This window comes from Geotrypetes seraphini, chromosome 17 (genome assembly GCF_902459505.1).
Source record: "Geotrypetes seraphini chromosome 17, aGeoSer1.1, whole genome shotgun sequence".
In the NCBI taxonomy this organism is placed as follows: domain Eukaryota; kingdom Metazoa; phylum Chordata; class Amphibia; order Gymnophiona; family Dermophiidae; genus Geotrypetes; species Geotrypetes seraphini.
The window spans coordinates 40,009,003-40,026,269 of NC_047100.1; the positions used below are offsets into that span (position 1 = coordinate 40,009,003).

The 17,267-nt window shown below is 42.4% G+C and overlaps 1 protein-coding gene across 6 annotated transcripts in view; it reads left to right on the forward strand.

Moving 5' to 3' along the window:
* Window positions 1–17,267, forward strand: part of DNAH1 (dynein axonemal heavy chain 1) — an 813,109-nt gene that overhangs the window by 376,655 nt on the left and 419,187 nt on the right. For all 6 annotated transcript variants that reach the window (XM_033926650.1, XM_033926656.1, XM_033926654.1 and 3 more), the window contains 3 exons: window positions 3,520–3,684; window positions 8,579–8,700; window positions 12,900–13,005. In XM_033926650.1, the coding sequence (XP_033782541.1) occupies window positions 3,520–3,684; window positions 8,579–8,700; window positions 12,900–13,005 (393 nt within the window). The remainder of the gene's footprint in view (window positions 1–3,519; window positions 3,685–8,578; window positions 8,701–12,899; window positions 13,006–17,267) is intronic.

Here is a 17,267-nt window from a genome sequence, read left to right on the forward strand (position 1 = left end):
GGCCCTTCAAGACAGGAGGGAGTGGACAATAGCAACACAAAAAGGTTACTTTTGTAAATTTCTGAAGATTTGGAGACTAGTAGCAGATTTTTGTAATGATTAATAACATTTTCTCATAATAAGAGATTTGTTAAGTGGGGATCTGGGTGGGTATTATTGTATTTACCTCATAATATGTATGAATTAATTAATGCAATTTGAAGTATTAGGTGAGATTTTCTGAAATAGGAAGGGAGGGCTTGGGGGGGTTATTTTATTTATATTTGTCATACATATTAAATTATTTACATATTATCTAAAACATTATAAAAATATGAATATGATATATTGTACTTAAAGTATTCATGAAGGAAAATCAAGTGTGTGTTTATAAGATTATATGTATTTTTCTGATACACTTGTTGTAATATGAAAAAATGAATAAAGAAATTAAAAAAAAAGAAAGGTATGGGGAGGAGCAGTAGGTCCTCAAGCTGGGGGTAGGGGGTCTGATCCCAACCTCCCAGCCCTCTAGACCACCGGGATTTTGTGAGAGGTGTCAGGGTGATTGGATGGTGGGAGGGTGCTTGGTGTCAGGGAAGGCAAGGCTTACACACGGCAAGGGGTCGTAGAGGAGGAGAGTTACTGGTGGTCCCTCATCAAGATGGTGCCTGGGGCAAACTGCCACCCCCCATCACTATGCCATTGGATATGACTGAAATCTTGACAGGGAAATACCCAGGTTTCCTTAGCTTCTTTGATTACTATGCAGTAAATCTGCTTTTAACAGTATGCTTAAATCTGTAAGCTTATCACTGTTTGTTCTTGAAGTTACTATAGAAATGACTTGGTCATCTATGCATTACTAAACTCTATGGAATATGTGATATATAGTAGAGTCTCGGTTAACTGAGTCTCAGTTAACCGGGACTCTCGCCCAACCATCCAAAAAATTACCAGTGTAAAAAAAAATGTTCCCCGAAGCACCAGTGGCAGGGACCTAAGCCACAAATCCTCCCTTCCTTCCTCAAGTCCCAAAGTGCCAGAAGCATGTGGCAGTCCATACCATGAACTCCCTCGTTCCTTCCCTCCCTCCTTATCTCCCTTCCTTACCTGAGCACAGCTGGTCAGCAGGAGGCATCCTCAAAACATGCTGCTCTTGGCCAGCCCTGCCAGGACCTTTCCTCTGACCCGTCACTTCCGACGCCTCAGAGCAAAGGCCCTGCCAGGGCTGGCTGCAAGCAGCCTGTTAATGAGGCTGCCTTCTGCTGACTTCTGCGTAGGAAGAGAGAAAGGGAGGGAGCGAAGGGGTTCACGGCTCAGAAATGCCGCCTGCTTCTGCCACTTTGGGGCTTGAGGGAGGAGGGCTTTGTAGCTCAGGACCACTGGCGCGTCAGTGTGGGAGGGGAGGGGAGGGGAATCGAGAGTGTTAGTCAAGATTCCTAACAGTTATCCAGTATCCACCAATCCCTATGGGTTCTGGATAACTGAGATTCTACTGTATTATTGATGTGGGAGTGTGTTTTAGCTTTGGGTGTGAAGGGAAAGGCAAAAGTACGAAGAATGCTTACTAGCACTTCTTTTTAAAGGCCCAATATTCAGCTGACGGTGATCAGTGTTTAGCTGACCATTTTTAGCATTAAACCTGTAAATTCAACGCCAGGCCATGTTTGGGCAAGGTATTAAATTTATAGGTTTCTGAAACCAGCTAATGCAATGCCAATTAAGTGTAATATTCAGCATTTAACCGGCTATGGGTTGCCGCATAACGATAGGACTAACCTTTATGCAGTTCTGTTTATGCAATAAACCTAGCCAGTTAAGTGCTGAATATTGGTCCTAAGTGCCGACGTCTCTCCCAGAATACCCCCAAAATAGACAGTTCTTAGTTTGATGCTGATTATTTTCAGTGGCATTAACCAGTTAAGTACCACTGAAAATGATTGGTTAGCCCTGAACAGGCGATTTAACCAGCCAGGAGTGGTTTTTGGCTCGTTGTATTGCTTTGAATATTAATGAATTGATTATAAATCAAAGTGTGATGCAGATATATATGCCGCTGTCATTATGGAAGGTGCTGCCGATGCATATAAAACTAGCCATAAGTTTTGTATATAGTTTAAGCAGATGATGATTACAGATACCATTAGCTTTATCAAAGCAATTTATTTGTAGCTCTGGATATATCCCATTTCCATTTCAATCTTCCAGTGTTCAGCTCTGTATATGTTGAGGCTGATATTCAAAAGGTTTTAACCTAGGGTTACCAGATTGGGTAAGTCAAAAAAGGGCACCAGATCCTATCCTGGCCCCGCCCATTCTCCACCCCCAGCCCACCCCAGTGCCATGCCCCACCCCTGTCTTCCCCCTAATTTCACCTCTAAACTGCCCCCTTCCAGTGCAGCTCTCTCTCTCTAGCCCTCCACCTGGGCCACCCCAGAGTTGGGGATGGCTCTTTGAGTCTCCCCTGTTTCTCCTCTGGCGCTGCTATTTCAAAACTTCAGACAGCCGGCAGTGTTAGAAAGTGATCCTGTTGCTGTTGGCCTGTCCTGGAAGCCTTCACTCTGCAGCTCTTCCTGTTCCCATGTAGGCAGGCGCTGCAGAGTGAGGACTTCCAGGACAGGCCGATTGCACAAGATCACTCGCTAACGTAGCACTTAACCAGTTAGTCCACTGAATATCTCTGCTAACTGACCACCCTCGGAATATCTCTGCTAACTGGCTATCCTCTAACTGACTAAGTTAGGGGCAGGATGGGGGCAAAATTAGTTCAGATTGGCAACCTAGCTGGTTAGCAGTGATATTCAGTCTGCTAACCGGCTAAATAACCACATAGGATAGCAAAACAGCAAGTTAACTGGGCATCAGTGTGAATATCAGCCGGTGCCTGGTTAACTTCTGGATCAGCAGAAATCCACAATATTCAATAGCAGGAGCTGCACATGAATATTCAGGGTTAGGTTAGCCATTGGCTGGAAGCAACTTGCAAACTGGTTACCACCGTGGGCTGAATCTTCTTTCCGTTGTTTCATTGGTAATCTTCCAACTTTTTAGGAAGTATGGGCCTGATATTCAGCTGGTGGCAGTAAATGGCTTGTTATCCACTCACAGTCATTGATATATCTAGTCTCTAGCATTAAATATCCAGATTAGTACGGCAGTCTGGAAGTTAAGTAGGTACCGGCCAATGTTCAGACTGGTGCCAAGATAACTTGGTGGATAAAGTTAGGTCAGCTTTTTTGGCATATTATCTACACACTTAGCTAGTTAATGGACTGAATATCACAACTAATCAGCTAAGTAGTAGCTCCATCCAAACTCTGCTCTTGGACCATGCCTAACCTAAACAGTTAGGGAATGACTGGTTAGAAATTATTTTTAGCAACACTGCCCATTTTAAGTGCCACTGAATATCAGTGGCCAGCCAGCTCAGCAGATGTAACTGGGCAGGGCCTTTCCTGTTAAACCTCTTTGAATATTGATCCCTGTATTATTTCTTTACACCATTCTGGTTGCTGGCTTTCTTCTTTTTCCTGCCAGGATGTTCTGGAGGAATGGTTAACTTGTCAGCGCTCCTGGCTATATCTAGAGCCCATCTTCAGTTCCGAGGACATCAATAGGCAACTGCCTGTAGAGAGCAAGAGATACCAGACCATGGAAAGGATCTGGAGGAAGATCATGAAAAATGCTGAGGAAAACAAACAGGTGCCTGTAGTATTGTATCTACGTATTTGATGTGAGAGAATGTTTTATTTTCAGATCATTTTGTGGATCACAGTGCTCATTACTTTCTATTAAATTCAATAGGGGGGACACAGTCCATCTTATTTTGGTTTTTCATTCAAGTTTTCTGAAAGCTGCTGGTTGACAGAAGCACCAGAGGGAGGCAAAACAGTGCAGACAATCAAGTAAACATCCCAAGACTTTTGTTGTGACAGGTTAAAGCATCAAAAGAGGGACAAATCAGCATCAACAGTGGCAAAAAAGCCTTATGACACTGAGAGAGGGGTAAAGTGGCACCAACAGTACCAGAAAACTGCAGTAAAGACATATTGTGTTCGCTCTCAACAAATTATTGTGTTTAAGAAAATAAATAAAGCTGAATGAGGGTTGAAAAGTTTTGTAAATTTCCATGAGCTGGCGCCGCAGTCTATTAAGTCATCAATGAGTATTTTGCAGAGTTTGACAAAACCTGGAAACTCACTGGAATAAGTATATAGCCCTCGATGGAGACTGTTGTTTAACTTGATTTTTTTTTTACCAAGCTTTTCAAACCACCCTCGTAATTCTTCTCCTGGGCTTATAGATAGAAGGCGAGGTTCTAGGTTCACATTTCTGTGAGCTTCTGGAAAAGCTTGGCATGGATTCTGATGGGAGAGTTTTAATCAACTCTAGGGTTGCCTATGTCAAAATTGGAAAACAGAAGGCATCTATTTAAAGCCTATTTATAAAGGCATCATGTGTACCTATGAGTAGGCACTCAGCACCAACTGTAGTAGCACACAAATCCTTGCATACAAATTTACACCTGCTCCAAAGAATCTGTAAATTTTTGCTCATTTGTGATATGCCTTCATTTTGGGAGGAAGGTGAAACATGGCGAATAAGAATAATTTTAGTTTGTATATCTTTAAACAAACCAAGTGACTATGGGAGCAGAATGAGCGGAATGTTTATTCATTCACTCACATTCATTTTTGGCACATTACACTGCAGCCTATGGGGTCAGACCACAGGAAAGCGTTCTTCAGGGATTCAAGACAAGGTTGGATAAATTCCTACTGGAACAGAACATACGCAAGTAAGGCTAGACTCAAAGAGGGCACTGGTCTTTGACCTAAGGGTTGCCACGTGAGCGGACTGCTGGGCACAATGGACCGTTAGTCTGACCCAGCAGCGGCAAATCTTATGTTCTTATGATTGTATTAAGATGGGGTAGGGTGAGACAAACTTCCAGGGAATTTAGTTGAAATAAGCATATCACTGCCTCACTTCTTCCAAGTCCTGTGGCTGATGATGTCAGTGGCTCAGCAGGAAACAGAAAGCAACTCTTATGGTTGTCTCTCAATGTCACAAAAAAAAAAAGTTTTATTTAATTTGATTTGCAAAATAAACAACCCAAGAACATAAATTTGGTATAGAAAGCAAAGTAAGTTTAAAAGTTAATATAAAATAATATGAAATATTTTAAGAGGTAATCAAAGATTTAACAATTCACAAATTATAGACCACAATTTGGAAGGGGGATTCCAAGGCACAAAATAAAAAAATATATATTTCAAAGCAAGACAAGTACATTATTGATAGAGTGATATTACAATGAAATCAAGGTGTAGAGATAAAATGAGGGGTCCTGGAGGATCCTAATGACCCACTACTCTTAAAGGACAGAAATGCTCATAAGTGAGCTACTGGTTCATGAAGACATATTTTCAGAATTCCTATTTGATTATACATTAACCAAAACAGAGTCCCTAATAACTGGACCTGAGCCCTCATCTTAAAAAAAATTGTTTTTCTCTTTTGCATTACCTGAGTAAAATCTGGATAGACTCGGATCATGAAATTCAGAAACTTCACCAACTTATTATGGAAAAATACTGTAATATCAAGACCCTCATTACACACAGGCTGTGATACTGCAGCAAAGGTACAATATCTCTATCTGGCTCTAATTAGCTTCTACTGTAGCCTGGCAGCTACAAGTAAAGTAGACTAGTCCCCCTTCCTGATGCCATACAACACTGTAACTCAATGAATATTTTCTGTTATAAATTAGGAGTAACTCCACCGCTGCAGCAGACTTTTTATTTGTTCTTCGCTATATTTTGTTCATAATACATTTTGTATCTGTTGCATGAGTTAATTTTATTTTGCACATTATGTATTAAGGGCTTGATCATATACCAGTTCTAGATCTAATCCTTTAAGTCTACAGTTTTACAGGTTCCAAACTCTCAACTTGAGACAAATTGAAATTTAATTATAGAATGACTAGACCAAGGAATAGCAGTCACTTCACAACCTGGTATCCTATTTGCCAAATGATCAGGAACAAAAATTAAATCCCATACATTACCTGCAGTAAGAGTAGCCAAATTAACAATTTGAGACAAATGTAATTTGGCTGAAGCATCTACAAACACGTTAACTATTAAATCCATAGAATTTGTTTTAAAAGATAAACTACCTAAAAAACATGTTTTGGTAAAATCTAATAGAAGTTGACAAAGTTTCAAGTAAAACTGAACTATCCATCTGCAACAAACTCTAAACTAAATAAAAGCTCATCATTGAATTTTTAGCACCAGCATTTCTAGTGCAAAAGGAACATGAGTCTTGACCAATGGTTATTTTCCTTTCTAACTGCGAGAAGACGTCATCTTCCTTCCCCGATGGGCTATGCTATAGCTCCCCAGTCTTGTCTTCTACACACTCTGAGTGAACTTTATTATTTTCAGGTTTTTATCTGGATTTGGAGGCTTTTTGATGCTCAAGAGGTCCTCAGCATCCCTGGGGCAACTCTGCCTGGGAGAAGACACAGACTCTCTAAGCCAGGGGTCTCAAAGTCCCTCCTTGAGGGCCGCAATCCAGTCAGGTTTTCAGGATTTCCCCAATGAATATGCATGAGATCTATTTGCATGCACTGCTTTCATTGTATGCTATTAGAGCTCATGCTGAAATCCTGAAAACCCAACTGGATTGCGGCCCTCGAAGAGGGACTTTGACATCCCTGCTCTAGAAAGTCTGGTCTTGGTACCTTTCAAGGTTCTTGGTGATTTTGTCTGGAGGGTCCTCTGCTCAAAGATCATATCAAGATTCTCGACACAGGTTTAGCAGCAACAGGCAACCCCAAAGACTCCAATTCTTGCACCACAGCAGCATCCAAGAAGGCCCAATGATTCCAGGTCAGTAGCCATCACCCCGGGGATAGGAGGACTGTTGTTGGTGTTTTGGGAGGCTTGGGCACAGATTTGCTTGGACCGTTGGGTGCTGAATATCATTTAAGAGGATTACAATCTCAAATTCGTATTGCCCTCTGGTGGACTTGTTTGTGGATTCTCTGATCAGATGACTAGAGAAAGTGGTCAAGATCTTATTTAAGTATTTAAATCAGGGTTTGAAATAAAGCCTAAAGAGCCTGCTGTTTTGGTGTTTGGTAGGTGTTTACAATTGATCTTTTACAGCTGGAGAACTGTTTAATGTTGTTTCCACATGGTTATCAACTCAAGGGTTGGTCCACTCGATTCCATTCAGTATTTTATAGACTCACAACTGAAAATCTGATATATCATGAGTGCAGAACAAGAAAAGAAGGGGACGCCATGGAGAGCAAGTCATGCAGAACTGACTGGTGAGGGGCAGAGCAAGGGGTGGGGCCATGTGTCCTCTTTTTTGGCTTCACAAATATGGTAACCCTATATTAGCTGCAGTCCATGTATTTGGAGACTATTTTGTTTAGAGGAAAAATAGTCTTTATTTATATAAGTTATTATATTCTGGCTTGAATACTGTGGGTTTAGCAGAAGGCTAGAAACTTCAAACTCTTGACAATCCCCAATGACCCTCACCCTCACCAATTCACATGCACACACCAAATTTGAGTTTTCAGTTTTGGCTGAAACCAGATGATGATTTTCGACTGCTGTTCTGAGTTTCCTGTTGGAGAATCATGTAGCATTGTCTTATGACACAATTTTATTTGGCATGTCTATGAGAGCTAAATGTCAAATATCGGCTAATAATAACAAGCTTTTGATGATATTAACAGGAGTTGCCATCCAACAAATAACTTATAATTGGAAGGATTGTAAAAGACTGAATTATTGTTTTTGGTGGAATTCAGTTTGTCATGTGTATAAAATGGAAAGAGCGTTGGCATTTCAAAAAGGCTATTTTAATAAATTTAAGGATGTGTGGGGACCTTTATTAAATTATAGTAATGAATAAGTTACACTTTTCCCAATTTTAATACACATGGATTTGGGGTGGGGGGGTTGGTTTTTTCATTAAGAAAATTTATATGAATGGCATAAGATATTATTTTCAGATAGTATATTTTAGTTATATATGAATCTGGGACGGGGTGGGGGTTAAATCTTTCTTGGTGTATGATATTGAAGATTTTTTCAAGTGATGTATTATAATTGTTTGATACTTACTGTGCACTTGATGTAAGTTATAAAATGAATAAAGAATTAAAAAAAAAAAAAAAGAGTTTCAGCTGAAAGCTTTCAAACATTTTCTGCTTCAGCCAAAACTGAAAAAGCAGTTCCGGCTGGTTTCGACCTCCTTGCCTCATCCCAACCAGCTCCACTCTGTCTTTGAAATACACAAAATTCATTACTTTGGCTTCTCCCATAGACTTCAGTGGGACTCAGTCAAATGGACTGAACAGGATTTAGATTTTTCAGTGACCTTTTCTGTTCAGTTTGGAACTGTCAACCCCCAATTTTTCTCTTTCAAATCAGTATTCCATTCAATTTAATTTGAATGTACCCCTTTACAATATTGTCCTGATGTAGCCCATCGCTGGTATAGGTGATGTAACAATGTTTTCACAGCGTATTGATGGGCATATGCTTGTTCTTTCTAACAGGTAATTTCATTATGTCCTGATCCCAGACTGTTGGAGAACCTGCGAGAATGTAACAAACTTCTGGAGATGGTACAGAAGGGACTAAGTGAATACTTGGAGACCAAGAGAGGAGCTTTCCCCAGGTAATACCAGAACTCAACTGATATAATACTAGGACCCCAAGTCTGACTAATGCAATGCCAAAGCTCTAGCCTTCACCATTTAAATTCTAGAACTTGAGGCAAAACTTTTGTAATGTTAGAACATGGGTCTGCGAAATGGCAAATGAGGTTTAACACGGACAAGTGTAGCAAAAATCTTATACACAAATACAGGATGTCTGGTGCTGTACTCGGAGAAACCCCCCAGGAATTTTGGTGGAATGAGCCTCTTTGATAGAGCAGTTGCCAATGAGAAGGTTCCCCCAACTGAACCCTTCCTTTTCCCTTAGCCGAACCCTTTGCCTTGTCAGGTTCCTTGGTACATAAATCTCCTCCAGCCTAGACCTTATTTATGCCTCCATAGCCCTCCTGCATTAAGACACTGCTCTCCCCATTCTTTCCTAATAGGATTGCAGTTCTTGCTCCATGTGTTTGTACACAGTGGTGTGCCATCTTCCAGGTTCAGGAATTATTTAATTTGCAAGGTTGCAGTTGCTCCTCATACCTTGTATGGGTCTGGAATGCAGCACTTGGCTTCCCCAGAATCTCTGGAGGTTCTTTCAGCCGTCTGATACCTCACTAGGGCCTTTGTCATTAGACCGCACTTCTCCTCACAGCCTAGCTTCCTGCTACACATGTGCAATTACATGCACATACAAGTGCAGCATTACTCATGCCCAGCTCAAAGCATTGACATTTGTCAGGTGCCCCAGGCCTTCTCTCCCATGCTCCGTGCTGTTGGCTTGTGCCTTGACCTGACCTAGAGTGCTGTAAATGCAAACACTTCCATTTTCACGGGTGTGTTTAATTCCGGCCTCTTGACTTCCATTGACAGTTCTTGATGTTGTTTCCTGCATTATTGAGGGCTCCTGGATCAGCACAAATTCCTCCAGCTGGAAACTGCTCGCCAGAGTTCGTGAACTCTTCCCACACTAGCCAGCCCCCCTCCCCAGAACCCACAGCAATCAGCAACAACATAACAGTTAGTTCTAGATCCATCTCCCCTTGCCCCAGGAGAGCTTCTTTTTAAATTTGTTCACCCTATGTACAATAAGTTTTCTAAGTTTCTAACTTGTATTGGTAATTTGTGAAAAGAACATTTATTTTTAAAATCAGTTGATGTTAATAAAATGTCAAATAAGTGGTCTGCATTTGGATTTAGAAGTGGCTTCAACAGTATTTATGACTCAGAACAAACTGATACCAAAAATCAATAGCATAGACTCCCAAAAGGATGTGCAGGGTTCCTTCCATACACCTCCTACCTTACACAAAGCTGATACTGGGCAATTCAGACCAAAGTCTCAGCCTGCCTGTCTGACATTGCCACCTGGATGTCTCGCCGCCATCTAAAATTGAATATGGCTAAAACAGAACTGCTCATCTTCCCGCCTAAACCTGCTTCTCTACTTCCCTCGTTCTTCTCCGTCTTTGTGGACAACACTCATCCTTCCTGTTTTGTCTGCTTGTAATCTCGGGGTCATCTTTGACTCCTCTCTTTCGCTTTCACCACCCAGATGCAACATATTGCTAAAACCTGCTGCTTCTTCCTCTATAATGTTGCCAAAGTCTAACCCTTCCTCTCTGAGTACACAACCAAAACACTTATCCACGCCCTCATCACCTTGTGCTTAAACTACTTCAACTCACTACTTTCAGGCCTTCCAGTTACCGTATTTTCGCGGATATAACGCGCGCGTTATACGCGTTTTTACGTACCGCGCATACCCTTCGCGCGTTATATGCCTGAGCGCAGTATACAAATTTTTTTTTACATATTTCACACCCCGCCCGACGCCCGATTCATCATCCGGAAGGACGCTCGCACCCCCACCGCTCGCACCCCCACCCCGAAGGACCGCCGACTCCCCGACAATATCGGGCCAGGAGGGAGCCCAAACCCTCCTGGCCACGGCGACCCCCTACCCCCACCTCGCACTACATTACGGGCAGGAGGGATCCTAGGCCCTCCTGCCCTCGACGCAAACCCCCCTCCCCCCAATGACCGCCCCCCCCAAGAACCTCCGACCGCCCCCCCAGCCGACCCGCGATCCCCCTAGCGACCCCCACGACCCCCCCACCCTCCTTCCCCGTACCTTTGGTAGTTGGCCGGACAGACGGGAGCCAAACCCGCCTGTCCGGCAGGCAGCCAACGAAGGAATGAGGCCGGATTGGCCCATCCATCCTAAAGCTCCGCCTACTGGTGGGGCCTAAGGCGCGTGGGCCAATCAGAATAGGCCCTAGAGCCTTAGGTCCCACCTGGGGGCGCGGCCTGAGGCACATGGGCCCAACCCGACCATGTGCCTCAGGCCACGCCCCCAGGTGGGACCTAAGCCTCCAGGGCCTATTCTGATTGGCCCACGCGCCTTAGGCCCCACCAGTAGGCGGAGCTTTAGGATGGATGGGCCAATCCGGCCTCATTCCTTCGTTGGCTGCCTGCCGGACAGGTGGGTTTGGCTCCCGTCTGTCCGGCCAACTACCAAAGGTACGGGGAAGGGGGGTGGGGGGATCGTGGGGGTCGCCAGGGGGATCGCGGGTCGGCTGGGGGGGCGGTCGGAGGTTCTTGGGGGGGGGCGGTCGTTGGGGGGGAGGGGGGTTTGCGTCGAGGGCAGGAGGGCCTGGGATCCCTCCTGCCCGTAATGTGTCGGGACAGCGCACGGAGAGGCGGGGCAGTGCACGGAAAGTCAGGGCAGGTGAACGGAGAGTCGGGACAGCGCACGGAGAGGCGGGGCAGTGCACCGAAAGTCAGGGCGGGTGAACGGTGAGTCGGGGCAACCAGAGGAGAGTCGGGGAGGGCGAAAGGAGAGTCGGGCGGGTGAACGGTGAGTCGGGGCAACCAGAGGAGAGTCGGGGAGGGCGAAAGGAGAGTCGGGGTGGCCAGAGGAGAGTCGGGCAGCATGCGCGGTATACCCATGAGCGCTGTATACAAAAGTTTCCGTACATACAAGTGTGGTTTCTGCGCGCTATACCCGTGTGCGCGTTATATCCACGAAAATACGGTAGTCGTCTCGCTCCCCTCTAATAGGTCCAGAATTCGGCTGCACGACTCATTCCAGGAGAGCCGTTTGACTTATGTTACTCCTCTCCTAAAGTCACTTCACTGGCTTCTCATTCATTTCCGAATACAATTCAAACTCCTCTTACTGACCTACAAATGCACTCACTCAGCTGCCCCTCACTACTCTCTTCATTTATCTCCTCCTATGATCCCCCCCCTTGAGCTCCGCTCAACTGGTAACTCCCTCCTATAACATAACATAAAATCAGATTTCTAGACCGCGTAACCTGGAAGTTCAATGCAGTTTACAAAATATTAAATTAAAAGAAAAACAAGTAAAATGTACCATGGAGAATCTAACTGCCAACTCCAAACTCCGAACCTTCTGCTTTGCTGCACCGTATGTTTGGAACAAGCTGCCCGAATCCCTATGGTGTTCTCCGTCTTTGGCAGTGTTCAAGGCCTGTTTAAAAGCCCACCTCTTTGAGTGGGCTTTCGACTCTTAACTCCTCTTACTTTGAGTTCTGCATCCCCTACCCTCTGTCATGTCTTGTCAGTCCAAGTTAGATTATAAGCTCTTCTGAGCAGGGATGTTTATAAATGTCAAAATGTGTATGCCTTTCAGCTCTATATAAGTGAGAAGTAGTAGTAGTAGCTTCTAGCTAGCATTCCAGCCATTCTTTTTCAGGATACTTTGTAAGCAAACACTTGGTGAAGTTTTGTTAACAATAAATTGCTTGTGTTTCTAGTGAAGTTGTTGAGACATTTCTTTACTGTATTTTATCCAAAATTATAAAGTATAAAAGTATTATAAAAATATGGGAGCCATTAACATCTTTTTGTCATGATTAAATGCCATTTTTCTATTAATTATACACCACTTAGTTGAAGGAGGGAAGGGGTTCAATGGGAGGGTTTATGATCTTATAATGAATAATGGGCTTAGAAGGAGGGTGGGGGGAGGATTGCATTTATATTTATAAGATACACTGATAAGATGTTCAAGGGGTCTAATTAATAGTGTTTATTGTGAATTTTGTACACTTGATGAAAGTTTAAAAATTAATAAAGAATTAAAAAAAAAAAAAATTATAAAGAACTGAACTGACATAAAAGCTGTGGTGAACATCAATTAACTGCTTTTCACCCCCCCCCCCCCCCCCCCCTGTTCTCTTTGTTCCAGGTTCTATTTCCTCTCAGATGATGAGCTGCTGGAGATACTGTCCCAGACAAAAGACCCCACAGCTGTGCAGCCTCACTTGCGCAAATGTTTTGAGAATATTGCACGGGTAAGTTAATAAAAACTAGCTGCTACTTATATTTTTACTAAAAAGGGGGGTTTCTATTTTCCATGATTTACTGGATATATGTTATAATGGAATGTCCCATGTCTTAATGGCATTTTCCTTTCATGATCTAATCTGATGCTTGCTCCATACTGATGGGGGAGCTATTCCAGATCTCAAAGGGAAAAAAATAATAAATCACTTTTTTAATACTGAAGCAATTTTCAAATTTTTCACATTGGGGCAAAGATTATTTGTACTCTTTACCTAAGGACTATGTGCCAATTTTCAAAGAAAAAGTATGAACATCCTTTTAATTTGAAACAAGAATACAAAATACCTGTGGACATTTAAATCTGTGGGGGTTTTTTTCATGTGCAATAACACTCAATAACAAAAACATGCTGTCTAGTTGTATTACTTTCCTCCCTCCTTACCTAAACACTTTCCTCTACACTCCTCCAGTAAATGCATTATGATACAATACACACGTTTAGCTGGATTGAGAGAAGAGAATATTCAGATAGCCAAGTTGTGTACATTCCTATTTACCAATGTAAACTGGCTTTGAAATTTATCCTCATTTTTGCAAAGTTTGAGCAATTTTCCCTATGGGGTTTGCACAGAATTTCAAAGTAAAAGTACACTTCTCCCTCCGTATTCGCGGGAGTTAGGGGATCCACATGATCACGAATACTGTAAAACCGCGAATAACCTTTTCATATGTTCACGGTTTTCCTTTAAGAACCCTCCTGCATTTGGTGAAACTGTGAATAACAATCTCACGTTCTGGTAGCTCAACCTTATTCCAGCCTTACCTCATCTCCTCTCCCCCTCTGACGCAACCACTTTCCCTGTTCCGCATTCCGCCTCCCATCTTGACTCAACTTCCTGCTTCCAGCTGGGCAGGACGTGGTGGAGGGAAAGCTCCAGGGCTGCCGCAGGCAACCCCATGTAAACTACCGCCACTGCCGGCAACCTCAGAGACAAGTTTGAAGGTAGAACCAGTGAGATTTGAGAATGAGCGAGAGATGCCAGACCTTGGTCGCAGTAGGAACGTGGAGGGAAATATACTGGACCGTGGACAGGGGGAGGAGGCATGCTGACTGGGGAGAGTGCAAAATGCATGTGACTTGGTCTCTTTTGACTTATTCTTGAAAAGAGGCTGGTAATCTGTGAGTTTCAAGTTTCAAGTTTATTAAGTTTTTATATACCGCTTATCAAGATTATCTAAGTGGTTTTACAATCAGGTGCTCAAGTATTTTCCCTATCTGTCCCGGCGGGCTCACAATCTATCTCTGTGCACCCTGCGTATCGGTGCTTGGAAAAACACAGCAAAATTTTTCTCTGCAACCATAGATGACCTAATTCGAGTGGGAGGAACCAGAGGTAAAAAAACAGCGAATAATCGAAACCGCGATTGTGGAAACCGCAAATACAGAGGGAGAAGTACATGCATGCTTTCACTTTGAAAATTGCTGCAGGAACAGAGTATATATTTGAGTATACTTAATTTCTTTTTTTTTTTTTTTTTACTAAAATTGACTTGGTTAATTTTTGCAAGCATTGAAGATTTAGATATTAACCCAGAGGAATTCTGGGCACATTATGAATTACGAGAGGAAATAGGAGAAGGGGATGACTTTTGGGATAATTGGATGAATACAAGCACATCCATTCTAGATAAAATTGCCCCCAAACGAAATAGTAAAAATTGCTCAAATAAATATAATAAATGGTTCGACTCCGAACTATTAAAAATGAAACAATTAGTTAGATGACTAGAAAGGACCTGGAAAAAAAACAGGAAAAATATCAGAGCAAAACAATTTGAGATGCAACGTCAAGAGCTACAAACTATTGATAAAAGAAAAACAAAAAGCATTCCATTCATCCAGAATTAATACATCTAATAACAGTTTTAAAGGAATCAACACAAAAGAACTGTTCAACTTGGTTACAAATTTATTTGACACCACACGCCACACTCAATCCATGCATAATACTAAGCCACCTTCAGCAAATGATCTAGCTCAACATTTTAATTCAAAAATCATAAACCTAAGAAACAACTGTTCGACAAACAACATATGTGCACAACAAATAGCCAACATACAAGAAAATGAAATACCAGTGAATATGATTTGGAATTCCTTTCAAGATTTAGAATGGAATAATTACATCAAACTATATAACAAGTACACTAAATCACATTGCATGCTTGATCCCTGTCCCCCTGACATTATGAAAGCAGCACCATTAAACTTTAAACTAACATTGTGGAACTATCTGACCGATAATTTTAAAACTGGAAAATTCCCAACTAATAACGGTCACATTATAATTACCCCAATTCCAAAAATCGTAAACAATCCTTAGCTTTGGTAACCAACTATAGACCAGTAGCATCCATCCCACTCTTTGTAAAAATCATGGAAGGTCTGGTACATACCCAATTGATGGAATACCTTGATCAGTTCTCTCTTTTACATGAAACCCAATCTGGCTTCAGACCTCTGTTTAGCACCGAAACAGTGATCGCAGCGATCCTGGATTACGTACGCTCCCTATTCAGCAAGGGCCATAACGCCCTGATCATGCAATTTGACGTGAGTTCAGCCTTTGACTTAGTCGATCATGAGAAATTGTTACAATGCTTAGACGCAATTGGCATCAGAGGCGAGGTTCTAAACTGGTTCCAAGGTTTCCTTTTGTCCCACACCTACCAAGTACCAAGTACGTTTCAATTACAACCTCTCTAATACCTGGAGAAACCAATCTGGCGTTTCACAGGGGTCACCACTATCCCCACTGCTGTTCAATGTTTACATGTCATCACTAGGCGCACAGATGGCCCAGCGAGGTATAAAATTATTCAGTTACGCAGATGACTTTACAATCATTATCCAGTTCACCACTTCTCTCTCTGAAGCTACCCCCATGGCTACAGAAGTACTAAACTTGATGGAACAATGGACAATAGAATTCAGACTGAAGCTCAATCCAGAAAAAACTAAATTCTTTGTGACCTCGCAACACCCACTTGTCACCACAACACCACTATGCATCAACAAACTCAGCTACCATATTCAACCTACAATGAAGATTCTGGGGATAATACTGGACCAAGGCCTAACCATGAAAGACCAAGTGAGCTCCCTAGTCAGAAAAGGTTTTTTTACTCTCTGGAAGCTTAGGTCTATTAGAGCATACTTTAACGCTTCATCATTCAGAATTCTCATGCAATCCCTAATACTAAGCCATCTCGATTATTGTAACATCGCCCATCTGGCAATCTCCCAGAAGAACATACAGAGACTGCAACTGGTGCAGAATGCGGCGGTCAGATTGATCCTTGGGTTGAAGAAGTCAGAACACATAACCCCTTCCTACCGACTCCTGCACTGGCTGCCAATGGAGGCACGTGCGAAGTTCAAGCTGGGATGCTTTTGCTTTAAGGTACTAACCGATTTAGCCCCTCAATATATAAATGACCTCTTCCACTTCTCAACCAATAGACACAAGAGAGGTACGCACCCAAAGTTCATCTCCCCACCAGTTAGAGGATGTAAATTTAAAAGACACCATCTCAGCATCTTCTCTCTTACCAGGCGGCATTATGGGACAAAGACTTGGAAAAACTATAAACGCAAATAACTATGGTGAATTTAGGAAACACCTAAAGACATACCTGTTCTTGAAATACCTAGGTAGCGAATCTGCACAATCTCTCCCATCACAATCTCCCACCTCAATCCCCCCCATCACAACTGTTCCCTTAAACTGCTAGCCACTATTCTTCAACTATGTAAGTTCTACTCTATTTGTAGCACCTTTCTAATCATTGTAAACCTCATAGAACTTCACGGTCCTGCGGTATATAAACTGTTATTATTATTATTAGATATTACTCAATAGGGATAGAAAAGAACAACCGTGGTTTTTGGAGCCACAATTATTTTCTCTCTGAGATCTTTTTCCCCTATATAAATTGTAAATATTAAAATTATTATTAATCATGCATGAATAAAATAAAAACTAGGCATAAAATATTTGCATTGGAATATTAAAATTAGATAAATAACTCTTGTGGGTTTTGGCAATTTTTGGATAAATATCAGTTATCCCAGGACAAGCAGGCAGCATATTCTCACACATGGGTGACATCACCAACGGATCTCCGATATGGACACTTGAAAAGTGAATCGCAGCTTAAGTTTAGAAAGTTTGTGATCAGCCCGCACTGCGCATGCATGAGTGCCTTC